The sequence below is a fragment of the Apus apus genome, chromosome 16 (assembly GCF_020740795.1).
Source record: "Apus apus isolate bApuApu2 chromosome 16, bApuApu2.pri.cur, whole genome shotgun sequence".
In the NCBI taxonomy this organism is placed as follows: domain Eukaryota; kingdom Metazoa; phylum Chordata; class Aves; order Apodiformes; family Apodidae; genus Apus; species Apus apus.
In genome coordinates this window covers 12,707,202-12,733,408 of record NC_067297.1, presented here as the reverse complement: position 1 = coordinate 12,733,408, position 26,207 = coordinate 12,707,202, and the positions used below count along the sequence as shown (strand labels likewise).

Below are 26,207 nucleotides of genomic sequence, written 5' to 3'. Positions count from 1 at the left end.
AGGGCACTGGCTGTTAGGATCCAGCCCTGCCCAGTGCCAGCACCCAGCCAGGGAGCCTGCAGGGATGCATCCATCACGGGTCAAGCCCAGTTGCAGAGCTGACACCTCCAAGGTGAGCTGGGGCTGGCAGGACAAACCCGACTGACAGCATATCTGGCTTAAATCCCTGCCTGCAGGCAGAGCCAAGAAGCCACGTTAAGGAATATGTGCTGCAGTGGGCAGGCTGGCTCACCCCCCAGCTCTGCAGCCCCCCAGCTCCCCTGGTGCCACCAGGCTGCTGCTGCTGGGGCCCAGGAGCAGACAAACAGACGGACAGACAGCCCTGCTGTGCTCCTCTCCAGGCCAGGACAACGGGGCTGCTCCCTCTCCTCTTTTGGCTGAGCTGAGCAGTCACATGAGTGGCCTTAAATCCTGCCCTGTGCCTTTTCCAACACATTATGTCTGCAATTGCATCTGCAGACTGGAGCTCCCTGGAAGTTTCACCACAAGCTGGAGCGCCTGGTGCCAGGGAGCAGCCAGAGCTCATCCCACTGCTCACTGCCCTCTCCCTCCAAAAGCTGAGCACCTAGCTCCAGCATTATTGTTACATTCAGCACCTGCAACAAACGACAGAAAGGACTTGGCACATGACTCAGAGAGGGATGAGGAAATGATCAGAAACTTCAAATCCTGAAAACACTGTTTTACTAAATATACATGTCCAGCCTGTTTCAGTGCGTGAGATTGTCTGTGCGCTGGGAGGTGAGTTTCAGTCACATCACTGAGTACCATCATCAAGCAAGTGGAACAGAAGAGCATTAATTAATCAAGCAGTTGATGGCACAGCATCTAAAGGCTGGGAGGAGTGAGAGGAGGATTTCAAGCATCACTTTGTGCTGCCACTGCGAGCCAGGGGAGCTGGGGACAACCCGCAGCCCAAAAGGCATTTCCAGAGCAGAACCAGTAAAACCACAGGGATGTGTGGTCACCCAGCAGGGGCATGTAGGACAATTTCCACACTGATCACAGCACAAGAAAAAAACACCACACAGAAACAAGCTCATTGTCATGGGGACCCAGTGTGTTCTCCTCACCTCTGCCACTTGCACCCTTGGGATTTCCAATCCCTCCTTGCACCCCTGTTTTAAGCCCCAGGAAATTCAGCAGGGAGCCACAGTTTCACCAAGTGACTCACACCTCTTTGTACTTTTATTTCCTCATGGTTCCCCAGTTTCTCATGCAAATGTTATGCTGGGCTGAGGTGCTGAGGCTCCCAGGAGTGTTTCTGGCATCACCTGCTGCTGCTCCTGCTGGAAGGAGTGAGGCTGGATGAGACCTGGCAGGTCACCTCACTTGCTGGGGCTGGGAAGAGACTGCAACATGTACCCTTCACAATAAGTAAATGCATTGTATAAACAAGTGCAATCGATAAAAACCAATTCAATAAATTAATTAAAATGTGGCTGAGGTCAAGCAGTGTGACACAGCAGCAACGAGCTGCTGGCTTATACCATCTCCTCTCAGGCAGCAGCAGGGACTGAGGGGCTACGGTGCCGGGGACACCCACGAGGCAGTGTGGTTGACAAGGGAGGGGGACACCCGGGGCTTCTGCCCATGCTCACACTGTTGTTAAAATAGAGAGAGAACTGGTGTCAGCTGGAGTAGGAAGAGCAGGGAAGACAAAGCAAAAGCTGGGAGAAGAAGCATGTCCTCCAGTGTGACCATCCCCATGGGTCCCCTCCGGAGGCCTCAGCTGGGACATGTGCACAGCTCACAGGTCTCACAGCTGTGAGAGGGAGAAAAGTTCAGCTGAAAACTACAGCTCACCTTTTTATAGGAGAATATGGGATCTGTTACATTCCAGCTGAAACCCTTCCAAAAAGCCAGGTGGGACATTTTCTATTTATATCTAAATAAAATCATTTATTATATATATATATATAAAGGGTTCTGGCAACTATCCCATGCTGAGAAAGACATTTAATTGAAGCCCCACAAAAGGCAGCTGGTCACACCAGCACCTGCACTTCTACTGCTTCCAGAAAGCTTGACAAACAGATGCAAAATCCAGGATGAATGTCAGCTGCCAGGTCCCTAAGGCTCTCCAGTGACCTACATGCTACTGAGAAAAAAGAATACCCAACACTTGTTGGAGGTTGCACTGGGAGAAGCGGGAAGGGTGGGATGGCTCAGCAGAGGGGAGGTCACTGAGCCAGGAGCTGCGAAAAGCACCCCCATGCAGACACTGCCTGGAGCAAACCCTTTCTCCTGGAGCTTGTGGTGTCGGAGTTACCCAGGAGCAGCTCTTGGCTGGTCCCTTCCTCAGCCTGTGTTAGAAAAGTTAAGTTCACAGCAAGCTTAACACGGAGGGAACTCTGCACAGAAGTGAAGTGGTGCTGGAAAAGGAGAGAAGGTTCAGCTCAAGTAGGTCATTGAGGCTTTTGCCTTCAATGGAGGCTGCAGGGAAGCAGGCTGTGTAGGTGCATGGAGTTTCTCTGACCCCTGGCAGGATTTCTCCATCTCTGGAGATGTTCCTGGCCTGCTTTGACTCCGGATGCTTGTGTTTTAGGCAGAACTACCTGGGAAGAGCTGGTTGTGTTGGGAAGAGTGTCCCATGAGAGGGTGGAAAGGGGAAGCTGTGATGGTTCAAGTTATCATCACATAAACCTTTGGGTGTGCACAAACTTTCACCAACTGTTCTCCTTCAAAAGTACTGCCTCTTGGCCTCAAAATCAGATTTTCCCCCTCATGCACAACAGGAGGAGACGTGTCCCCACCGCAGGTTTGGGCAAGTTGCATGAGCTGAATCAATGAGAGCGCAGCAGGGCTGGAGACTTTGTCCTCCATGTTACACCTGGTCCTGAGGGATGTGGCATGGATGGACACCTTGTCCTCCACTTCACACTTGTTCTTTGGGGGTTTCAACAGCAGAGGATGCCCCAGGGCAGAGCAGCAGCTCACAACAGCCTGCCCGAGCTGTGCAGACAAACCAGAAAGTAATCCAGGGATCAAAGGTGACTCCAGCCAGGGATTCCTCCAAATTTTGGTGCAACATTATGTAAGAGCAGCCCAGCTCCTGAAAACCTGCCAGGCTCACGAGCAGCAAGGAGGAGGTGGGAAGAAAAACAAATAAATAAGCACACGTGGCAGCTCCCTCCACAGTGCCCACGTTCTCAAACACTGCACAGAAGCAGAAGCTCCAGGTGTCTGGGAGGCATCAGTGGGATTGGGCTGGATTTTCAGGAGTGCAAGGGAAAATAAAACCTGGACCAGCAAAGCCACTGCCCTCTGAACACCTGTAGCCTGTCCCAGACTGGGAAGGCTTTGGAAGACCAGCCTTCAGGAAGCCTGCAGGCACCTACAGGTGGGATTTCCCCCATATTTCATCTGCATTTCAAAATCCCAAGTGGAATCAGGGATCCCCAGAGTGCCTGGAAGTTCTCTTGGTGTTCTCCCACCAGAATCCCCAGAAGCACAGCAGCCATTTGACCAACTGCAAATCAACAGACCTTCATCTTATCATTTCCAGTTTCCCACCCTCCCGGCAGCCCTCCTGGGCCTCCTTTTTCTTTGGTTTCCATTAGAGAAGCAGCTCAGCCATGAAGCAGAGCTATGCTGGAGTAAAGTCAGAGAGAGCTAAGAAACCAGCCACGTCCCAGCCCAGCTACTTGCAGGTCCCAGGATGCTATTCATGCATGAGGAGCATCAACAAAGTGCTTCCTTCAAGCCTTGCGAAGCTGAAGCTACACAAAATGTCCTGCTTAACCTTTCTGAGAAGCAATTGCCTCTCCCCATCTTGCAAGGCCTTCACCACGCCCTGTGACAATATACATCCCTCTGCAACCACATCCAGGCAGGCTGAGGTGAGCACAGCAAAGAGAAAAGGCAGATAGTGCTTTGTCCCACCACAAATCCACTGAAAAAGGGCTGAAAAGGCCTTTGCTGGATGCACAGCACTGGCTGCCCCAGAGGTTTTTTGGTGAACAGTTCAGCTGAGCCCCATGAAGACCCACAAGAGCCTTCAGGCAGGTTATGAAACTAAGGCTTTGGCAAAGCATAGAGATTCCTGAACCAAGAGGGGAAGACAAGGGCTCCACTCCTTGCCAAAGCGGTGTCAAGTGACCTGCTGGGGCTGCTCTCCACTCAGAGTAGGACAAAGCCTCCTTCAGCCCCGTTCCTCCTCTTTCTCTAAGCAGTGGAGCAGATCCCCACCATGCTTGCCCAGGGATGCTCAGTGGGGACAGGACACATCAATCAACTTGTTCTCTTGTGCCTGGTCGAGCCTTAAAACTCAGATTCCTGTAAGAAACTCACTGAGAAGCTGGAATGTGCTGTGTGTTCTTAACCCAAAGAGATACAGCAGGAAAAATCCTATTGTGGTCACTACTCTGTTGGGGGAAAAAAAAGTGACTTAGGACATTTTAATAGGAGAGGAATTTTATTGGTAGCATTTTTGCCAGTTTGAATCTTCCAAAACTCACTGACAGAACATTTTTCCATCGAAAATACCTTTCATCAGAGACCTATGAAGTACATCAGCTTTTACAAGAAAAAAAAAAAGAAAATAAGTAGGAGGGGGAGGAATGGCAAATCACATTTCTCCCGTGTCAAAATAGCTTGTCTCAAGATTTTTCAAGCAGAATCAAAATGTGATTGTAACAAACTTGAGCTGGACTTGTCACCACTGTTGACAGCTTCCGTTGGTGGGAGATTTCCGAGGGAAACCAGCTGCTGAGGCTGAGAAACACTGGGCTCAGTGGGAATCAAGGCCTGGCTCTGGTGTGCAGGGTACTTCAGCGAGGAGAGAGAGGTCTCCAGCCATCATCCTGCTGCTGGGTGTCTGGGAATGGGGCTTCCAGAGGCTTCTGCACATGGTTGGAGTCCTTGGGGAGCCCCACGGCAAAGCCAGAGGCTCTGGAGCAGCAGCCAGCCCCGAGCTCCTCGCCAGGGCCCGCGTGGTGCAGCCCTGCAGTCTGCAAGGTTTTTTTTGCTGGAGGGAGATCACAGCACGGGATGTTTTGTAAATAAAAGATGACACTAAGAAAACACCTGCCTGTGCGTCACCAACTCCCTCCTGAACAGGACACAGATCCTGACATCTCCAGATCAGCCTCGTGGCGCGTTCCAGCTGCTCCTCTTCCATCTGACAAACTGGCACCGTCTGCCCCCCCAAAAAAACACCCCTACAGCAGAAGAAATCTGAGGGTCAGCAAAATATTCTAGACACCAGCAGCAAGAAGCAGGCGTAAAAGCTTTATCTTGATTGTAACACAAGGAAACCTGGATGCAAACAGTAGGAGCTGTGAAAACATTTCAATCCTGGCTGCCTTCCGTGATAGGAAAGGGAACGTTTGACCCACAAGTCACCCCCTCTTGTTTGTGCAGTGTTTGAACAGTCCCTGTAGGTCTTTGTTTGAAGTGTACACAAACACAGTGAGTTTCATGGACTTAGCAAATATGTAATCCAAGGCAACGGGATGTGTGGGTGCCTCAGGTTTCTTAGGATCCACCTGGATCCAGGGATAAATTAGGGAGGGTTTCATTATTATCTGCATTTATTCACATACATGTGTGTGTATACAGGGTATATACAGATTATACACTCAGTATCTGTATGTGCCTGCCTAAATTATGTATAGATATGTACAGAACAATAATGAAACACTCCTTGTTTTGCTCCTGTATTCACATATATATATAAAATATATATATACTATATATAATATATATATATATAATATATATACTATATATAATATATATTGATTCTCTTTTAAATAGTAAGATTATGAGCAACCATACGAGAAACAGAACTGACAAGTGCAGGAGAGAGCAAGGAGAAATCAGTAGGGAAAGATATTATACACAGAGGCTGCTGAATGTTACTGACAGTGATTTATTTGCTGAATTTCAGGGGGGTAGGAGGAAAAGCCACGATGGTCTCAGAGCTGCACATGAGGTAAAAGGTACATCAGGATGTATTTGGCAAACCAGAATACAAACTGTAGACAAACAGAAGGAGGGATATGTGAATCATGAGCTTCAAAATTAGGGAATGCTTCAAGTCTGTGTGCAGATTTTAAGGACAAAGGGATCCCCCTGATTGTTCCCTCTGAATATAAATCATTGTTGTGAGCAACACCGGAGACCAAAAATAGTTTCAGTGCATTTATAACCCCTTTACTGGGTCCCTTTTCTAATCAGAGAAGCTTGTGTGGGGCAAGGCTCGTGATTTCCAGGAGAGAAAGGTTAGCTTGTTAAAAGGAGAATTCTGCAGTGGCATTTTAATCTCTCTGGCTCATCACAGTTTACTGCTGCCAAGTGAGGGTCCTTATTTTCTCTCTAAATGCGAAAGACCCAGTGCAAGAAATGCAGCCCCCTCCAAACAGGACTCCAGGCACCGGTGGCTGCTGTGGAGAGCGGAGCTGTTGGGTATCAAGGCGATGATGGGGCCTCAACAGACTCCTCTTCATCTGCCACTTCTTTCCCTTCCCTCTGGCTACGCCTCTTTTAAGGAGAACTGATGGTGCTTTGGAGCTTGCCTGACGGGGTTCAAGTGAGAGACATTCTTTGCCCTGACCAGATCCCTCCTTCCAGGAGTGCGGTGTTCCCAGTGAATTCCCAAGTACATCTCCTGGGTTACATCCTGGAAGGTGCTGAGCTCTTCACCCTTCACCCCATTTCCCAGAGCATTAATAGGAGTGAAAGGGACTCAGCACCCACACCCAAGGTGCTCAGATCCTTGCAGGACTCATCCCTGGAGAGGGGGTAACAGCTGAGATAAGATAAAGAGATTTCCAGCAAGGAACACAAGGCCATGAAGGCTCCTCTGGAAACACAGGACCCATTTCCCTTTTTAACTAATTTAGCTAAATCCAAGAGAACTTGCCCCACAGTTTTAGAAAGGATTTGAAAGAGAAAGCAAGCATTTGGTGCCAAAGACCTGGGGGTCGTTCCCTGGGAAGGTGGTGCTCAAAAAGAGATGTAATACTGTAAAAGCTGTCACGTTGAAGTAAATCTGAAGTAACTCTATTGTCTTCAACAGGGTTACTTTGGGCTTACACCAGCGTGACTAAGATTAGCGTATCAGCTTGGGCGTGCTCAGCACGATAAGCACTGGCTGAGGGAAGTGGACTGTTGGAGCTGGGTTTTACAATGAGCAAGGACCTGCCTTTGGGGAAGAGTCTGTCTGCGTCCTCTTATCTCCTTCCTCCTGCCAGATCTCAGGTGTGCTGAGACCCCAAGTCCTTTTCTTTGCTGTCCTCCCCAGCTCTGCTCTGGCCCCACCACAGCAAGAAGCTGTCGTGAACATCGTGCTCCTGTGGCAGGAGGAATCCGGCACGCCTGGCGGGAGCAGTTCAGACGAAGAAGAGAGGGGTGGGGGAACGAGGTTGAGCAGCCATCCCTGCCAGCTAGAGTAGAACTAAATAAAGCAATTAAACAAAATTCAATCAGAAGTGCAAACTGAGCAGGGGGAAAGGCCCGCACAGCCCATCTCCCTTGAAAAGGCAATGGAGATCCTCATTCAATGCTTGCAGCCAAGCTGCAGCTGCATCAAGAGTAAAGTAAGAGCAGAAGCGTGAAACAAAATAGTGAGATGCCCTTGAACGAGTCGGCGGGTTTCTCCGTCCATAAGGATTTCAAAGCGCTGTACGTTTGTTACTGACAGTACTTGCAGGGGGACAGAAAGGTATCTGAAGTTCCTGGAGAGCTGCAGGGCTTGCTCAGGCCACGGGCAGTCCCGTGAGGGAGCGGAGACGGGAGCTCAGGGCCCAGCAGGCCCAGCTGCAGCCGGCGCTGGGCACCGAGCGGGGCACCCGGGGCTCCGGGACGGGCCCCCGCCGCCTTCCCCGCCTCCCTGTGCCCGCCGCACGGCCCCGCGCGCCCCACCGGCCTTCCCCCGCAGGCCGCAGCGGCCCGAGAGGGAGAAGGCAGCCGCAGGCGCCATTTCAGGGCTGTTCGCGCTGGCTCCGGCCGGGAGACGGGGAGGCGGCCATTACGCTGAGGGGGCAGTGCACCCTCATGCCTGTCACCTCCCACCCACCCCCGCCGCTGCCTCCCGCCATCAGCAGGCGCCAAACGCCCGGCTGGCCCAGACCACGGCCGGGCTTCCACGGACCCGGGTCGGGCGCCCTGCCAGCCCCGACACGCCGCACTATTTCCCCTCCCGTGAGCGGATGGATTCGGCGAACGGGACACGGCGGCGGCGCCCGCCCCGCGCTTCCCGCCTGGCCTATAAAAAGTTCCCGGTGAGGCGCCTCAGGCTCGTAGTATCACTGCGCCTGCCCGAGCGCGCTGAGGGGACGGCGGCCATTTTGTTTAGTGCTGGGTCTCTGCTGAGACCGGCGGCCGAGGGGGGGTGGGGGGGGAAGAGGGAGAGAGAGAGCGGGAAGGAGGAGAGGAGGAAGGGGAGCGAGAGCGGACGTGGAGAGCAGTCGGGCCGGGCAAGTAGCGAGCGGAGGGAGGGGAGCCGCGGGGAGCGGTCCGCCCGGCCGCTGAGAGGCGATGGCGGATATAGACAAGCTCAACATCGACAGCATCATCCAACGGCTGCTGGAGGGTGAGGGTCGGGGACGGCGCGGGGCGGGCGGCCGCGGGCTGGGTGGCGGCCTGGGGGGTGCCCGGCACCGCGCCCGTGCGGCGCCGCCGCGGGCTCTGCGCGGTGGGTCGGGGGGACCGAAACGGAGGGGCGCTGGGGCGCTTTGTCATCCCGGGGCTCGCTCGCCCCCGCCGCCCCGGGCGCCTCTGCTCTGCAGCCCCAGCTGTGCCCCCAGCCCTTGTGTTTCTGAGCTGCTCCTGCCCTCTCGTCCCCTCCGCGCTCCCGCTGCGGTGTTGGGACCGGCCGGCCGCCCCCTTTCTCCTCCCTGGCAGCTCTGAGGAGATGCTTCATTTAGCCTTATTTTCGTATGAAAGTGTTTTTTAAAAACCTGGGGTTTTTTCTCTCGCCTTTCACACACGCACGCGAGGTCTGTTCTTGGCTGTATAGTCGGGGGGCTCTAGAAATAAGACTTGGTGCATTTAAAGAGTCCGTTGAGGCAGCTTTTCAGAAAACCAGCAAGAGACCAGCTTGGGTTTCAGGTTATGGTGGTTTTAGCTTTGATGAACTGCTTGCATTAATGTTCCCACTGGACTTTGACTCTTAATTCGTAACATATGGTGGCTTTTTTAGGTGTGAATAGAGGGTTGGTTTTCGGTGTTTCAGGCAGTCTGTGGAGGGCCTTATTGTCTTGCCATGTTAGTGCTTTGGGTTGAAAAGAGTTTCATGGGAGTTTCTAAATCAAAGGAAAACCTAGAAGTTGCAGGGGGTATCTTCAGCATCATCGGTTGCAGGGGTCAGCACCAGGCTAGAATTGTCGACTGATCTTCCCTGGGGCAATAGGCTGAGAAGCAGCCAGTCGCAAATTTTCTTCCAGTCGTCAAGGAAGTTCATAATTATTCAGAGAAAGAAGCTGGCCTGATCAGTCTCATTTTCAGGGCAAACATCTCGTCTGGACTTAAGCTTGAAGAGCTTGGTCAGGCATTTAACTTTTTTCCATTTGGCACAAAGTCATCTGAGGTGTTGCCGAGACAAATGGTGAAGAAATGTTTCAGCTTTATTACGCTCTTTACCCCTTAGAAGATTTTTCTTGTGTAGGGGTTGGATAGCAAAAGGTCAGGCAGAGGAACAATAGTGCTACTCTAGACATTATCTGGAGTTAAAAATGCTGTGTGTTATGGGATGACTAAACTGGAATAAGTAAAAGTAAATAGGGCTTCTCATGTGATGTGGTTTGAGTTTTGCCTGTTACCAGTTTAAACTGCCCTGGTTGAAATTAAAGGCTTCCCTTGGTAAATTTAGACCAGGATTTTCCTCTAACTTCAGTAGTAGGATTTGTAGATGTCAGGTCCTGTACGTTGTGTGTTCGGTGACATATTAAAACATGCCCAGTTTCACTGCAGGTATTAGTTACAATTCTGACTTCATTTCCCGTAATGTGACTAGTGTAATTTTCTCAAAGTGTGTGTTCTTAATATTGAAAAGGTGGAATAAGATAATCCTAGAAAGACATCATAATGGTTTGGAGTTACTTGCCTTGTTTGATGTTTCAAAAAGTAGTAAATCCTACATGAATGTGACATTCCTACCTAGACTGTACCAGTCTTAGACGTTTGGAGGTGAGAGATTGTAAAGCAGGCTTCGGAAGGATTGCTGACAAGATTTTTTTAAGAGATGGTTCATGCAGCTAAAGATGTTACCTGAGGTTGCGTCAGCTGTCAGAAGTGAAATGATTTTTTTTTCCCTTACTGACACTTAATCTGGAATTTTGGATTCCCTGAGGCAATGATTGTCTTTCAATATTTAAAACAATTACCAGCCTTAGTAGCCTGTGCTCGTGCTTCTTTTTGTTGCTTATTAAATGCCTATTAGAAAGATCTTTTCCAGACAGAGCAGTGCTTGACCCTTGTGGCTGCCTGTCACTTTTATACTTTGTTTCCTGAAAGGGCAAAATTATACTGCATTTTAGCAAACGCTGCATTTTTGGGAATGCTAAATGGTGTGAATCACTGGGCAAACACTGTTGTCTTTGGTTGTTTAAAATGTTCTTGACTCATCCTTTCCCTGAAATTGTTAAAGTCCAGCTAGGTAGGTGACAGGGCTGAACTTGTAAAGTGGAGATCTACATGGCATTAAATTGGAGGGGGAAAAAATATCTCAGGTGTGTGTGAGGATTCTACTTCTATTTAGATTTGGAGCAAAGAACAAATTCTTGTCCAGTGCGATGCTGGTAGAACAACTGCCTGATGTTGGTTCTACCTCGTCTGGGGTGCCTTGACCAGGAGTCCATTCCCAGGTGATAACCTTTTCAGCAGAGGTTGTGCAGAGATTAAAATCATGCTCTAGGATGAAAACACTGCAAAATCTGTTTGAATAATCAGCTTACTCACAAGCTGAGTTGCCTAAATCTTTTTGCAAGTTTTTTAGAGAAGTTTGGCGTTTCATTGCAGTTGTCTTTAAGCTGTTCACTGACATGTTTTTATAGCAGTTAAGTTCAGGTGATTTTGCTGGTGAAACACACAGGCTGTGATCACAGGGCATTATCCCTCCCTTTTTAAAGGCAACAAACCCAAGGATTAAGGAGATACTCGACAAAATCTTTCAAAGCAGGGAGAAAAATACAGTTAAAGACGTATTTCTGTTTTATAAAATGCCTTAGCAATTCACTTTTGGAAAAGACACAGAGAGCTATGCCAGTAGTGAATCTAGGCTGATGCTTGAGATAAAGTGGTTAAAGGGTGGAAAAATAAATAATTTTTGCTTTTGTTCTTAATACAAGGTATTGATAATGTGTTGGTGAGGGGGGTTTACTTGCTCTGATTAAATGACATGATTCTTCCTTTCTCCCCAAATAGTTGATATTCTCCTTCCCACAGGCTAAGCTGAAATTACTATTTGTTCCTTAAAAGGCCTGGAAGTATATATTTAGCTTTCTCATTCTGAGGTAAATATTTGAAGTGTCTTTCTTGCTCCAGATACTTACGGTAGAGCCATTATCTTCTTTACTAGTGAGGGCTGTGTTGTGCTAGGAACAATTTCAGGAGTACAGGTTGTCTCATTTTTGTCACTATGCTAACACAAATTTTCGTAAGAATAAGGCTTCTGAAGTGTGGTAAATTACAGAATCCATCACTGAATATTGAAATGTTTCCTAAGTGTCCTTAATAGTGGATAAAGGTGCAAATACTTACAAAGCTAACTCACTTTACTGAGGAATAAATAGGGACAAACAGGAGAGGAAATTATTCTCTTTCCATGAGGTGTAGGAAGCTCCCAGGAAGCTGAAAAATGAGTGGCATCTGGAAGGGGTTGCAGGAAATGAGAGAATTCCTGCTGAGCTCCAAGCAAAGAATGAGTGACAAATCCCAATATTTCCCTGAGCATGAGCATGGTTTCCTTTCCCTGTCATGTCAGATGGTATTTCGCCTTGAGGCCCTTATCAGTTGCCTTCATCTAGTGTGTTGGCAGCTCTTCACAGATAAGCAGGGTCAGGTTTGAAAATGGAGCTTATCATAACATACCTAGGAAACAAGACTGAAAATGTACTGGTCTTGGCAACCAAAAATTCACAGGGTAAATAACACAGCTTCAGCCTACATAAGTGGACAACAGCCCAAGCTGAAATATGTTACTGAAAATCTTTCCTACGTTGCAGCCTCCGCAAAGGTTCTTAAGGCACAAGTAAGTAGTGAGTGAAGGCTACTCTGGACAGCACCATGTGAGGCTAGGATGGAGGTAGCTGTTCTGAAAGCTGAAATCCTGGTTGGCACACTGAAAGCAGCAAAAAGACTAAATCCTCAAACTTTCCTATTTAGGCACCCACAGATTTCTATTCCCAGTAAAGCCTGTTGTATAGCTGTCAAATAGATATTCTCTCTCATTTGCTTTAAATGGAGAAAGAGGATCATCCAGCTATTAAAAACAGTTGAGCCAAAGAGTATGGATAAACTTGCGCTGACAACAGAGAGGACTGTGCCTGACAAATGCAGTTCTCTGATTTTTCCTTTTTTCTTCTAAATACAACTTTGATGGGGTCTGAGGGTAGCTTGCTTTTGGCCTCATACAGTGAGCAGAGTGTCTGATTCTCACAGATGTTAATCTGAAGTGTGGTCAGATTTCACTTCTGGTTGAGTTGGGATTCTGTGATAAGGTTTCTGATAGACAAGAACACTTGTTAACCTCAAACCATATAATTTCCCATAGTTTGTGTAGCATTAGCTTAATGCTGGTTGTTTCCTGCTGTGTTGCAGCAGTTTCAAATACTGGGCAATAGAAGCTCTGCATTTGGAAGAGGAGGGTTAGATTCCTGTCCCTGCTGTGGACTCAAGTCAGTTAAATTCTCTGTGTGTTGCCCAGTCAGTGAAGTGGAGGAATTTCTTACCTGAGTATTTGTGATCAGTGTTAGTACCTGTTGCTTGGAAGCTCTCTCCAGTGTGGAAGTGTGTTAAAAAATAAAAAGTAGCCTAGCATGGGCACTTAGTAGTTTCTTTTCAATTCTGAGTTTGAAAGTGATGTGATCAAGAGTTGGTAAGTGCCTGCAGTGAAGTAGAATTTTTTTTTACATCAGCCACTTTCAGGTTATTTATTCTCTTTATGTCTGTGGTGCAAAACTGGATGTGAACCTGTCATCAGGAACTGCTAAATCGAGATTAAAAACAACCTGCAGTATTTTTGGAAGTGTCTCTAAGATTGCAGAGATCTTAATGTAAAATGTGGTAAAACTGAGAGACTTACTTAAAAAGCCAAAAAGTGAGCTGACCTGCTGATAGACTGTTTTCTTGGAAACATCTTATGCATAAGCACTTGAATCTCTAGCAGTTCAGTTGACAGTGATTCAACTGCTTTGCTTAATGTAATACCGAAGGAAAAGGAGATGTTTGGATCACTGAAATTTCTGAGGTTTTTAATATTCTCCTATTTTTTAATACTTTCCCAAGTATCCATCCATTTCATATTGACCTAGAATAAGGTAATATCGCTCAGTTGTATAACAGCATTTGCCTTTGCTAAAGGATTGTGTGGCACCAAACTGGTTGGGAAAAGATAGTGAAGGGATGTTGTGTAGCAGGCTGCTGCACTCGACCTGCTTCTGGTCGTCTGACTGTTGTATGAGATCCCGCAGTTCCGGAGCCGTTTGTCCTTCACCAAGAAAGGTGTGGAAGTGACCCTGGAAGCCAAGGGGTGTTTTCACTCTTGCCAGCTGCAGCTGTGCTTAGTACTGTCTCGTTCTGCTTGCATCGAAATGACAGGGGTGCCGTTAAGTTCTTGCTCCCTTTTGCCGCCTTTCCCCCTCTGCTGGGTGGCTGTCGCACTGCACGCACCCCTGCTTACCGTGCGCCTTCATTTTAGAGTTGGTGTCTGCTGGTGCTTCCCAGCAGTTTGCCTTCTTGTCTGGAAAGCAACGTTAATTATAATAGTTGGACCCTCTGTCTGTATCTCTGCAGACATCATCCAGGCTCCAGGGAGGCATCTTTTCCATCGTCTTTTGCATCTGGTGGGGAGCTTTTTTTTCCAGAACTTCTCATACTTGTACAGTGGAGAAAATTGTACTTATTAGAAGAATGAACATTGACATTCAAGATAATGAAAAATTATTCTTAAGAACAGGAGCATCTCAGCCAAAAAAAATGGGTGGGAATACATGATTCTGACAGTGGTGCAGCACTATGTTGAGACAAGATGTAAATAAAATATTATTTTAAATGCACTTACTTTTTCCTTAACCAATTAATCTTTGGCTTGTTCTGCTGTCAGTTTCAGGCTGTCATTCCTGAGAGGTTGTCTCATGCATCCAAAGAACAAACGTGCATGCACTGTACTATCGAGCTGCTCTTTTGACTTATGACCAAGCTGCCAATTAGCATCATACTGTTTTATCTCCACAAGCTGCTTCATTTTGGTCCACAGCAGAGAAAAGAAGCTGTAAACACAGCACGCTTTTCATAGTATATTATTTTTTGCATTTCTTACTGGGACTAAGAAGCTTGAAGACTCAATTAGAAACCTTTTAAGAAGTCATTCAGACTGAACATCCTTTGTTCCCTTGCCGGCTCTTTCATTGTGGATGAGAAAATCCTTGCACTAAAAATACGGGTTTCTCAAACCAACATGCCCTTCTGCATATTTGATTCTTTTAAAGCAAAAAAATACTTTTCCCAGCTTTTCAGGATGCATAGGTCAATGACAGAAGAAATTGAACACACTTGTTTTTCCTATGCTGATTCCATGTTGGATGAAAGTGGTCAAAATGTCACCATCAGGCAGCGTGCATAGGAACTGAAGCAAACTGCCCTGTTCTTTTGTCCTTCTGGGGTCTGTGCAAGTGAGTTTGTGAACTGCAACAAAGCATCGTTTTGTCAAGGTTTTCTACAAGCAGATGTCTAAAACTTCATTAAGATTGTGCTGGTTCAATGAAAATGTCTTGGAGAAATGTAGAAAGCTTGTCTCTGAAACAGTTTTCAGATTTTCTTTTAACCTTCAGCAAAAACAAATGCATATGCTTTATTCATGAGCTGTAGTGACTCAATGGATTGCACACTGTATAATATTTTATAGTTTTTAATTTATGGATGTGGGGTACAGGGTTTGGTTTTAGCAATTTATAACAAGACCAAATCATGGAAAGTTAGATTTTTTTGGCTTCTCTGAAAACTAAATACAAGTAAAGTAAATTTAAGAGTAAATGTAAAATTTAAGAGTAGGAAAAATTGGAACATAAATAGTTCAGCCAGCTGATTATTCTGCAAGTTTCTGTTTGTTATTGCTCCTGGATATTTGGCATTTTGAATAATTTGTTCATGGATCAGGAGGGTTTGAAAAATTACTGCACGGACGAAAAAATTAATGTGGATGGAAAACCTCGTGTGATAAACTGCTGTGACAAAGATTTAACTTTAATTTATATGCTTCATTACTTCAGATATGTTAATGGCAGACAAGAAGTGTAGTGGTAATTCTAGTGTTGCCATGTAATGTCAGTGTTGAGTGATAATACACAGGCAGTGAATAATGCAGGAGCATGTATTGCTTGAAAGAGAACATTATCAAAGCCATGACTTTTAACCCACAATTAACTTAATGTCACTGCCCGTATATGCTGTAATTTGAACTAAAGTTTCCTTTTGAAGCTTGAGGAAATGTTCTGTGTTTCAGGGTATTGTCAGTGATTCTGTCGGGCAGCCTGTGCCACCATGACCAAGGTCTGTGGGAGTCAGTGTGGAGGTTAGAATTAGTTTGGCAGTAACACTGTAAGTGCTGGTAGAGATTGTGTCCCGTGACACTCAATTTTATGGATGGATATTATACAAACATTGTTTTATATGTGGTGTAGATAAGATGCACACTGACTGAACAATGTTTTCTATTCTTGATTAGTGGCTCACACAAAAGTAGGAAGCTTCTGTGCTAATCAGGAATTGCAGTCCCTTTAGAATACAACTTGTTTTGTTCTGAGTCTTTCCTAAAACATGTCCCCTGCCCCCCACCTTTCCTGCTGCAGTTCTTACTTGATTTCATGTAGTGCAAGGCCCACAGTAACAGTACAGAGATTTGGGTCAACTGTGGCTTCCAGATTTCTCACGCTGAGGTTAAGCAGTGTCAAGGGAGTTAGGCTGAAATCGTATCTAAAAGGTTATATAGGAATTCAGGAAGATAATATTGCACAGGTTCTTGTATTTGGAAGTATTTGGGGCTTGTTGCTTGCTTTTGTTGCAATTAAAGACCAAGCCTTTTTGGATGAGAACACAGATCCTTCAGTGTCAGTGCCTTAGGAGCTGTAGGCAGAAAGTCACCTGACAAGCCTACAGTGTTGGTGATTAAATGAAGACTTCCTTTTCTGCAGTTCAGAGAGCTTTCCAGAGAAAAGTGTAGAACTGCTTCACTTAAAAAAAAAAAAAAAAAAAAAAAAAAAAAATTGTATATATAGTCACATTGTCTAAGATGGGTTTTGTAACTAAATAGAACTGAACTGATGCTATTTAAAATGTGACATTTAACGGGGGAAGTGTTGAGCCATGAGTTCTGTTAAATGAAGGCAAGGTACAGCTGAAACAGAACACACTATCCTTCTTCTGGTAGCACACAGTGCACTTTCGCCTCAGCAGACTGAGATTACCCTGTTACCTTCTCATTCTGTATTACAGTGACATTTAGTCAGGCTCTTAAAATACCACTAGGGATATTATTGATTTGATAACTGACTTCTGACTCCTTCCTACAGTGCGAGGATCAAAACCAGGCAAAAATGTCCAACTTCAAGAGAATGAAATTAGAGGACTGTGCTTGAAATCCAGAGAAATCTTTCTGAGTCAGCCTATTCTACTAGAACTTGAAGCTCCACTGAAAATCTGTGGTGAGTGCTTTGATTTTAATGCTTGGAGAGTGGAGTGTCAGGTAAATGCAGACCTTAAGCAGAGAACAGATGCCAGATGCTGCTTTCACTTGTTAGCAGTGGAGCTGGTCACTGATGGTAGCAAAAGGAAAAATAAAGCCTTGCTGAGTGCTTAGGGCAGAGGAGTGGGGAGGAGGTAACAAGCATGGGAATTGGAGTGGGGACCCAAACAATCCAAACCCAAGAAGTAACTGGTCCAGTTACACCGGAAGGAATTCACTAAGTTTTGGAAAGGAGTTTTTGTATTGGTGAAACAGCGTTTGGCCCAGTCATGCCTTAACAAGGGGAAAAAAAGGAGAATTACAGTAGTTTATTGTAGCTGCTGTTCAGAGTTGAACAGTGGCTCTGCAAGGTTTCAAAGTCCTGCTGGAAACTTACTAAATTTCTGTATTGATTCTTGGAATTACTTCCTAGTTTGGTTTCACTATTCTTGCACACAGCTGTGTTCATCTTGCACACGTGTACATGTCTATTTATGCTGAAAGAATGAAGAATGTCCAAATAAAGGCCTCAAGAAATGCACTTTAAAAAGCTTCCAGCAAACAGAATTTTATCCTACTCTAACACAGAGGATTTACTTGAAGTAGCTTGTTCAATATTTATAACGTTGATAGTCTAAAACCATCATTTAGTGTTCTGCTTGTCAGAAGCAAAGCCATGGTTTAAAACCAAAGGCAGAAATACCAATTTCATTTTCAATACAACTTCACTGCTAGAATTCAAATTAGCATTTCAAGAGAATACCAGAGATGGTACAGAGGAAAACAAATTCCCCAACTGGTCAGTTTTCCATCAATGTTGCTATTGCTCTGTGGAAGTACCAAGAATGAGGTAAAGGTTCCTGATGTCACAGCCACTAGTCAAGTAGAGGAATTAGCTGGAGGTCATGTTTTCATCTGGACATATGCTTGGTGTCTGGAAATCTTGATTTTGTTTTGTATGTGTATGAACATTTTAAATGGTGCAGTTACACATTGCATGACATACATGTCTAACTGCAGAATGTGGTAATTCAGTATCTCAAGACAAACTGTATTTTTTAAAGTATGTTGGAGGCAGTATGCAACTGCAAGCTTTTTTCTTGTACGAAGCATCATTCATTTGATCTTTCCCACTTGTGTGTAATTTCTGAATCCTCCTTACAGGTGACATCCATGGACAGTACTATGACTTGCTTCGACTCTTTGAATATGGAGGTTTTCCCCCAGAAAGCAACTACCTGTTCCTTGGTGATTATGTTGACAGAGGAAAACAATCTTTAGAAACAATTTGTCTTCTGTTGGCCTACAAAATTAAATACCCAGAGAATTTTTTCCTCCTCAGAGGGAACCATGAATGTGCCAGCATCAACAGAATTTATGGCTTTTATGATGAATGTAAGTAATGCAGATGTGTGTGGCTTGGCTTGGCTTGGCAGAGCAGGGCAGCTGGTGCTGCAGTGTTAGAGGATTTTTTGCACACTTCAGGGAGGGGGGGCTTGGCTTATTTTAGGAAGGGAAATGTGTCCTGGTGCTCACAGTACAAAAGCAGGATGCAAGGGGGTAATTTTATTTATTGGCTGCTGTGTTAACTAACAGCTCTCACTGCTGCATGTTGCTGAAGTTCTTCAGATCATCTGATGAGAGATGAGAGTATTTTGCTTGATGTGCTTTCCCAAAGTTCATGTCAGTTTCTTTCATCTGAGGGAGGATCATGATGATGTATACTTGTGTTATAACTTCAGTTGAAAAATGGGCTGCTTTTCACTGTGGCTATGTTACAGTGCTTACAATCTACTTCATATTAAGACTTAGAACTTTGGAATGATTAAAAACAAGACAGACTTTGCCCTCCTCTGCATGCAGTCCTGCTGTTGCTTGGGCCAAACCCAGTGTTTAAAGCTTGTGTGAAGCTTTCAGTGTGACGTGTGCTTGGATTGAGCACCAGATAGTAGCTCTTTAGTAGGTGGCGTTAGCTGCAGAAGCTGTTACTTTGAACCAGTGCATCAGCCTTTCAATGAAGAAGTGTGCTGGTGTTTACTGGGCATCATAAGTGCTCCTTCTTACCAAACAGTGTTGCTGTGCAGTGAGTGACCAGCTCTGTCACTGCTGAGTGCCCTAAGGGCTGTTTTGACAGAGGTACACTTAGACCTTACCCTGACATAACAAGTCATTTGGCTGTGAGATAGAGGGGTATGTTCATGTTTCAAAGGATGCAACAATAAATCCAGATAATGGAGAAGAGGTAAAACTGGGAATTAAACTGTGCACTGAAGCATCCTCACGATTTCTGTTGTGGGACATGTTTGGCTTGTAACTCACAAGATGTACTCTCCACATTTTGTCCTCCTTCAGTGAGGAAGCAAAGATGTGTGGTATTCCAGAGCTGATTCTTCAAAGATTGTTCACAGGCTTAGTCATATATCAAATGTTCAGGGTTCACTGTGGCCCTTTCACCTTTGGAGGAAATTCTACACCATGAGGGTGGTGAGACACTGGCCCAGGTTGCCCAGGGCAGTTGTGAAAGCCCCATCCTTGGAAGTGTTCAAGAGCAGGTTGGATGGGGCCCTTAGCAACCTGTTCTAGTGAGAGGTGTTCCTTCCTGTGTAAGGGGGTTGGAACTAGATGCTCTTTAAGATCCCTTCCAACCCAAACCATTCTGTGATTCATATCTGCTGGGAGAGTCCCTTTGAAAGTAAAACTGCAGCAGTTTCATTTTTCAGTCTAGTTTCTTTACCAGAGAGACTTTATGTGGTAAAGCAGAGGTGTAAAGAGGTTTAAAGAAAATCTGCTCTCCAAGAATTGCTGTCTTCCTCTGAAGAAAGCAGCAAATGGCAAGATTTTCTGAAATGGATCAAATGCTTCAAGGGATGATTTTCCAGAGCAAAGTTTGGGCTGGTGAGTCTGACTGCCAACAGTGGGATGTTGTTCTGTTGAACAGACTTGTGCTGTCCTCAGAGCACTCTGCCAGGGTGAGAGAGACCCTTGTGCTTTCTCTAAAGCAACAAAGCCTTAGTAAGCTTAAGGCAGCCATGTTAGGTTGGTTGTAGATGTGTTAGAAAAGCATATTGACTGTTTTGTTCTTTTTCTCCAAAATGTCTTCTAGGTAAGAGAAGATACAATATTAAGCTGTGGAAAACCTTCACAGACTGTTTTAACTGTTTACCAATTGCAGCTATTGTGGATGAGAAAATATTCTGCTGTCATGGTGGTAAGTAATATTTCCTTAGCTGATATTTGGGAAACTGGAATCCTCTAGGATCAGACATGGCAATTCCATGTTTATGTTGCTGAAGCTTCAAAACGGTAGAGACTTTTCCCTGCCTTGGTTCCTGTGTGAGGTAGATTTGAGCTTGAATAGTGTAATTTTTGTGAATAATTGAGCTGGTAGTTTTGAAAGCTTTTCCTTTTATACCAGAAGGCACATTTAATAGCCTCTCCTTTTGAGTAAAGAATCCTTGGAGGTTTTTTTTAGACTTGCATGACTAGGAGTTGTATGTACATTCTGACAATATACATGTTTCATGGAATCAGAATGGTTTGGGTTGGAAGGTTCCTTTAGAGATGGTTTGGTGGAATCCCCCCTGTCAGGGACAGGGACATCTTTCCCTAGATCAGGCTGGTCACAGCCCCGACCAGTGTGACAGGTTTAGAGTTTTCTAGAAGTGGGTTCTGTTATTATGTGTGTTACCTTCTTCATGCAGCTTCTCAAAGTAATTACATATTGCACCTTAAATATTTTAGCACTTGCAAGTAATTACAGTCCCCAGGGAGACATATCAGTGGAAAATGGTATCAGGTCTGTTTGATGCTGTATTCAATTTTATTTAGTGGGACTCATTGTTAAAATAAACATAGCTTGTGATTTGTAGCATTAATGTCTCTCTTACTTAACAGCTCTTCTAACAGACACTTGCAAATATTACAGTGAGATCACTATAATCCTGTAAAATGTGCAAATGGTTTTGCTTATCTTGCCTCCAGTAAATCTTTGAGAAGGTGACTTGTCCTCTGTTACAAAAGCTTTAAAACAAGCGCTCAATTTTAAATAAGGTCAGTTAATATTGTCATTGAACTACATACAATTGCAGTGGTGAATCAGTATGAATACAAGTTACTTTTGTCTTTAATTAATACCTCAGTCTTGCCAAGTTGGACTAAAGTGGGAACTGCCTGTGTCTTAACTTTGAACAGGTTTGTCACCAGACCTTCAGTCCATGGAACAGATCAGACGAATTATGCGCCCCACTGATGTACCAGATCAAGGTTTGCTCTGTGATCTCCTCTGGTCTGACCCTGACAAGGACGTCCTAGGGTGGGGTGAAAACGACAGAGGAGTGTCCTTCACATTTGGTGCTGAAGTGGTTGCTAAGTTTCTCCATAAGCATGATTTGGATCTCATATGTAGAGCTCATCAGGTATTGTAATTTTGTTCATTAAATGATGGAATAATTGAAGTTCAAAGGGACCTGAAATGGTCATCTAGACCCACCCTACACACACAAAGTTGACACAGGAGTTGCTGAGGACCTTGTCCAGCTGAGTTATAAATACCTGCAAGGATCAAGGTTCCACTATCTGTGAACAATTTGTCCCAATGTTTAACATTTATTAACATGAACATTTTTTTCTTAATACATATAAACTGTGACTCTGATTTCTGAGCAGGTTTGTCTTGAACCTACACAGTCCTGGTTTTCTCACTGCTAATGTGTCTGTTACTGAACTGTATCCTGCAGTGTTCTTCCTGTTTGAGCGTCAAAGTTTGGAACTTGTGCTCCTTAGATGTAGCCAGTTTTTCAGCTCCTGGCTCTGTTCAAGCTGCTTTGCACCTTGGCAGGAAGAAGTTGTCCAGTCTAATATTTCTGCTTTTCTTTCTGAAGGTTGTTGAAGATGGATATGAGTTTTTTGCAAAAAGGCAATTGGTGACTCTCTTTTCTGCCCCAAATTACTGTGGAGAATTTGATAATGCAGGTGCCATGATGAGTGTGGATGAAACTCTAATGTGCTCTTTTCAGGTATGGTACCAGAATAATTCACCTCCTGGTTACTGCAGTCACACTTTACATTTGTTCTGTTTTGAATTGCTGCTTTGCAGTTGCAAGCCATAACGCTTGTTTCAGATAGATCTTTTAAGAGATACCACGTGTAGACAAGGATGTGCTTGCCCTCATGTCTTCAAAAATGTGCTAAGTGCTTGCCAGTATGAGTGGATGAACTGTTTTACCCTGGAATTAAATGATCCAAGCAAAACTATCATCTCTGAACCTGCTTCCATTGCCCTGGGCTCTGGGATCAGCTGCTCTGAGCCCTCTCATACCTGAGTGGGAAACACAATTTGTGGCAGATTTGACTGGACCAGATGGTCTCTGTAACGCCCTTACTAGTGAATGAATTGTTAGTTGTAAGGAAGCTAAAACGTTTTGCTAAATAACTGAACTATCGTTTCAGATTTTGAAACCTGCAGAGAAAAAGAAGCCAAATTCCAGCAGACCCGTAACGCCTCCCAGGGGTATGATCACAAAACAAGCAAAGAAATAGTCACTTTGGCACTGCCTTGTTGGGACTTGTATCATAGTATATAACCTCCATTTTTAAAACTGTCATGTGTACTGTTCAGCTTGCTCAAAATAGGTAATGTGTTTGTGGTTTTCCTTTTTAATTTGATGAATGGCATTTGCTGGTTGTAACAGCAAATTAAAGACTTTTCTCCCTCCCAGGAAAAGAGTTTTAAACTTCCCTTCCATTGGTGTTACGCTGTACACTCCACAGCATCTTCTCCTATCATCATGGGTAGTTCTACAACTGACTTCCTGAACCTGTAAATGCTTGTTTTTTTCCTTTAGGATCTAAAGAGGGCACTAGTGTGCTGTGAGAGTAGAGATTTGTTACTGTCAGAAATTACATGCTGTTTATACAAACCACTGTGAACTTTTTTATGTTAAAATTTGTTTTAAAGGGATTGCTTTTAATGTCTTGTCATGTACACATTAGTTTTATTGCTGTCAACATTAGAAGTAACCTTCAACCTTGCCAGTGTCACTGGTATGATGTATATTTAATTCAGACACACATCCCCTCTCCGTATATTTCAAATGACAATTAAAGCCATTATTTTAAGTGTTTGTGTCTCTTTCCTGAAGCCAAAGTTTGCTTAGAAAACTGTTTGTACATGACCCACCACCCTGAGCTGGCAGGGCTCTCTGTTCTCGCCTTCCTCCCAGAGATAAAGGAAGTCCTGACATGAAATAGCAGGTAGAAATGCTGTGCTGTTTATTCTGTTCCTGGTAAAAGTAAACACTTTTTTTGTACAGTTTCAGTAAGTTCCACCAAGTGGACTGATTTCCTGTGGCAGCCAGTGTCAGAAAGCTGGAAGTTCCGGAAGTGGATCTAGATCTGCCTGAATGGTTTTGTGCATTTTAGCCTAAAGAATTTGTTCTACAAAGAGGCCTAGAAATAGCTCCATAAGCCAACCAGAGGCACTGATCTTGATCACCGGTTTATATAAATCTCACAGAACTTTGTTTTTTAAAAACTTGATCTTTTTTGAACAGATACCAGTGTACAATACCATGTAGTGAAAATCACTTATTAAATGAAGAAATTGTTAAATTTTCTCAGTGTCAGTTTGTCACAGCCTATACACATTCCTGCTGTCAGAGGACCTGACTTAGATAAATAAATTGTTCTGGCAACCCACAGAATCTTGGTTTGGATTTGTCTAAGGCACAAGGTAGTTGGATTCAGATCTGGCTCTGGAACTTGAATGCACAAACTCCCCTTAAGTACCAGTCCCCTGCTTCCAGAGGGGTGGGCTCAGGCCTAGAGCTCCTGGGGTGCCTGGTGAGTGGCTGTGGCTCAGCAGAGCTGCTGCAGGCTGGGCACATCACCTCGGGTTGGGAACTGAAGACACAGGTGTCTCACCTGTTTTTTTCACATCCCCATGGCCAGGTTTGCTGTGGCCTGAGGCCTCCCAGGCTCCTCAGCAGCAGCAGGTCCAGGGCTACACATGTGAGAGGACTTGCTTGTCTCACCTGCTTACTGTTCTGTTCTGAGTGGGGTTTGTCTTGAACATATGTTGCTTTGTTGGGACTGTAGGTTTAGGATCATTGCTGAGGACAAGACACATTTCCTCTAGTTCTTAGAGCTGTAAATTGTTGAAGAGGGAAGAGTCAGCAAACTTCACACTGCTCTCTGTCCCATCAGATGAGGTGGCATGTTCAGTCTAGTCTAAAACTGCTCCAGTGATGGACTTCCTCTGCTTGGAGAAGTCTGGTTATGAAGAAGAAGTTTGTCTCTGAAATGCCCAGTACAGACAAACCACCAGCTCTGCTCTGGGACCTGCTTAGCAGATGAGCTTCCCTTCACAGATGGAGTGAGCTGAGTTTTTGACAAGAACGTGTCTTCTGGGCAGTCCCCAGCAATTGATTTTGGTTTATTGTGTATTGCTCTGCCAAATCAAAGAGCCTTTTTTCTACTCTGAAGGCTTTTTTTTCCCCCTCCCTCTAAAGCTAATTAATCAAACCACCTCTTGAGCTCATTAGATTAGGTGTCAGAGGTTGCCAGTTAAAGGCTTTCTCACAAACTTCCTTTCACCCTTTAAATCACAGTTGTGGTTTTCTTAATAGCACTATAATTTTTCTACCTCCTTGTAAAACAGTCACCTACATGTTTTACTGATCTCATCAATACTAGAGCACACACGGAACCAGTTTTTATTTGACTTGTAGCTGCAGGAATGCATTAACCCCCCTCTGCAGCCCTGAGCTCCCCAACCGCTCTGTGTATCACTGTCTCAACTTTTTCCTCTGTGACTTGTTTTTTTTCCTCAAGTGCACTTTTAGTGACACATGACTCCTATTCTGGGCTGTGTTCTGCCTGGCTGCATTCCCCTGGGGTGCTTCATCTACCTCAGGCTGCTCAGGTGGAGGAAGTCCTGCTGTGGTGGAGGTGGAAGGGTTCCTCCTCCACCACAGGCAGGAAGGAAAGAAGAGCTGCTGATCTTGCCAGGGGTTGTGGTCATAAGTTCAGGGGCACATTTCATGCCCATTTGCTGGTGGGTTTTTTGATCAGCAGAGGGAGAAAAGGAGCAGCAGCTGCCAATTATCTGTTGCTTTTCCATAATGATACTTGTGTGAGCATCTAGTTCATGCACACAATGGGCAGAACAGCCTGTAAACCTCCTGAGGCCCTTCCTGCCTCCCCACCACCCTTCCTGAAGCTCTGTAGAAGTTGGGCAGATTGGAGCTGTGGGGGCTGCCAGGCCTTGTTGAACGCCTCCACAAGAGGTAGCAGGAAAGTTATCATAAACCTGAGTTCTCATCAGTCTTAAGACTCTGGTTCCCCACAATCTACTGTAAATGCTTTACTTGGTGGCAACATCTGAGGCACCATCTATCAATGTGGAGTTACTCCAGGTAGTGGTGTGTTTCTCCTCAGTTTATCTGACAAAGAAGGAGTCCTCTTTGCCATCTAGCTGTCTAAGGGCTCTGCCGGCACAAGTCAGCTTCGATTGGTCCTGGGTTGCCTTAGGATGTGTCAGCACTGTTGCGGCTTTCAGCCCTGGGTGAAGCTGCAATGCTTGAAACCAGTAAGACATGAATGTTGGTGGCAGGGTCAGACCTGCTTTGGGGAATCTGTGGGCTTCAACCTTCACAGCTCAGGAACATGGTCCTGACCCCTGTCATTGCAGGGCAGAGAGCTCAGACTGCAATTAATAGCTGAGGCTTGTGATGCTGCTTGCTGTAAAAATAAGTGTAAAACTGGGAGTTTGACCTGCCAGCAGGTTGGGAGCAGGACTAAGGTGAGACCCTGGGGCAAGACAGCTGAGCTTCCCCTGCTCCAGTCCTGCAACTCTGGTTTCACAATTAAATTGCAACCTGGGCCTCACCAAGAGGTCTCATCTCATGGAGGAGCAGAACCTGCCTGCTTTGTCCTTAAAACCTGCACTCCTCACAAAAAGGGGCCCAGGTCTGCAGAGCACTCAGATGTGCCATCTCAGATCTGAGCAGGTGCCTTCAGCCACCAGCTGATGGTGTTTAGTGGTGTCAGCTGAGACCAAAATCCCTACATTAGCTGGAACCTCCCACAGTGAAACCTCTCCCTGGTGCTGTTCCAGGGTCATGCCTTTGCTGTCCCACCCCTGGGTGCCCATCTCTGCAGGTAGGTGCTTTGGGGTGGTGGTCAAGGGTATTGGTGCTCTAGGAGGGTGTTGCTGGTTCCCTGCTCTGGGATGAGGCACTAGAAAATTTTCCTGTTCTGGGAGGAGTTCTAGGCACTCTCCAGGAGGCAACCTTTTCCAAGAAACAAATTATTTGGGGTTTTA

General features: G+C 45.4%; 1 protein-coding gene across 1 annotated transcript; it reads left to right on the top strand.

The window, feature by feature from the left end:
• Positions 1 to 8,246: 8,246 nt before the first annotated feature.
• Positions 8,247 to 23,586, top strand: PPP1CC (protein phosphatase 1 catalytic subunit gamma). Its single transcript, XM_051634039.1, has 7 exons — positions 8,247 to 8,539; positions 16,734 to 16,865; positions 18,050 to 18,280; positions 19,989 to 20,093; positions 21,077 to 21,300; positions 21,766 to 21,900; positions 22,334 to 23,586. Exons 1-7 carry the CDS (start codon positions 8,485 to 8,487, stop codon positions 22,421 to 22,423), a joined length of 972 nt encoding a protein of 323 aa, XP_051489999.1. The 5' UTR covers positions 8,247 to 8,484; the 3' UTR covers positions 22,424 to 23,586.
• Positions 23,587 to 26,207: the final 2,621 nt, after the last annotated feature.

Excerpts from the sequence above, each read along its gene's own strand:
- PPP1CC (XM_051634039.1), top strand. The coding sequence starts at position 8,485 with ATGGCGGATATAGACAAGCTCAACATCGACAGCATCATCCAACGGCTG. Across the intron at positions 8,540-16,733 it reads CATCCAACGGCTGCTGGAGG|TGCGAGGATCAAAACCAGGC; the intron begins GTGAGGGTCGGG and ends TCCTTCCTACAG. Across the intron at positions 18,281-19,988 it reads TTATGGCTTTTATGATGAAT|GTAAGAGAAGATACAATATT; the intron begins GTAAGTAATGCA and ends AATGTCTTCTAG.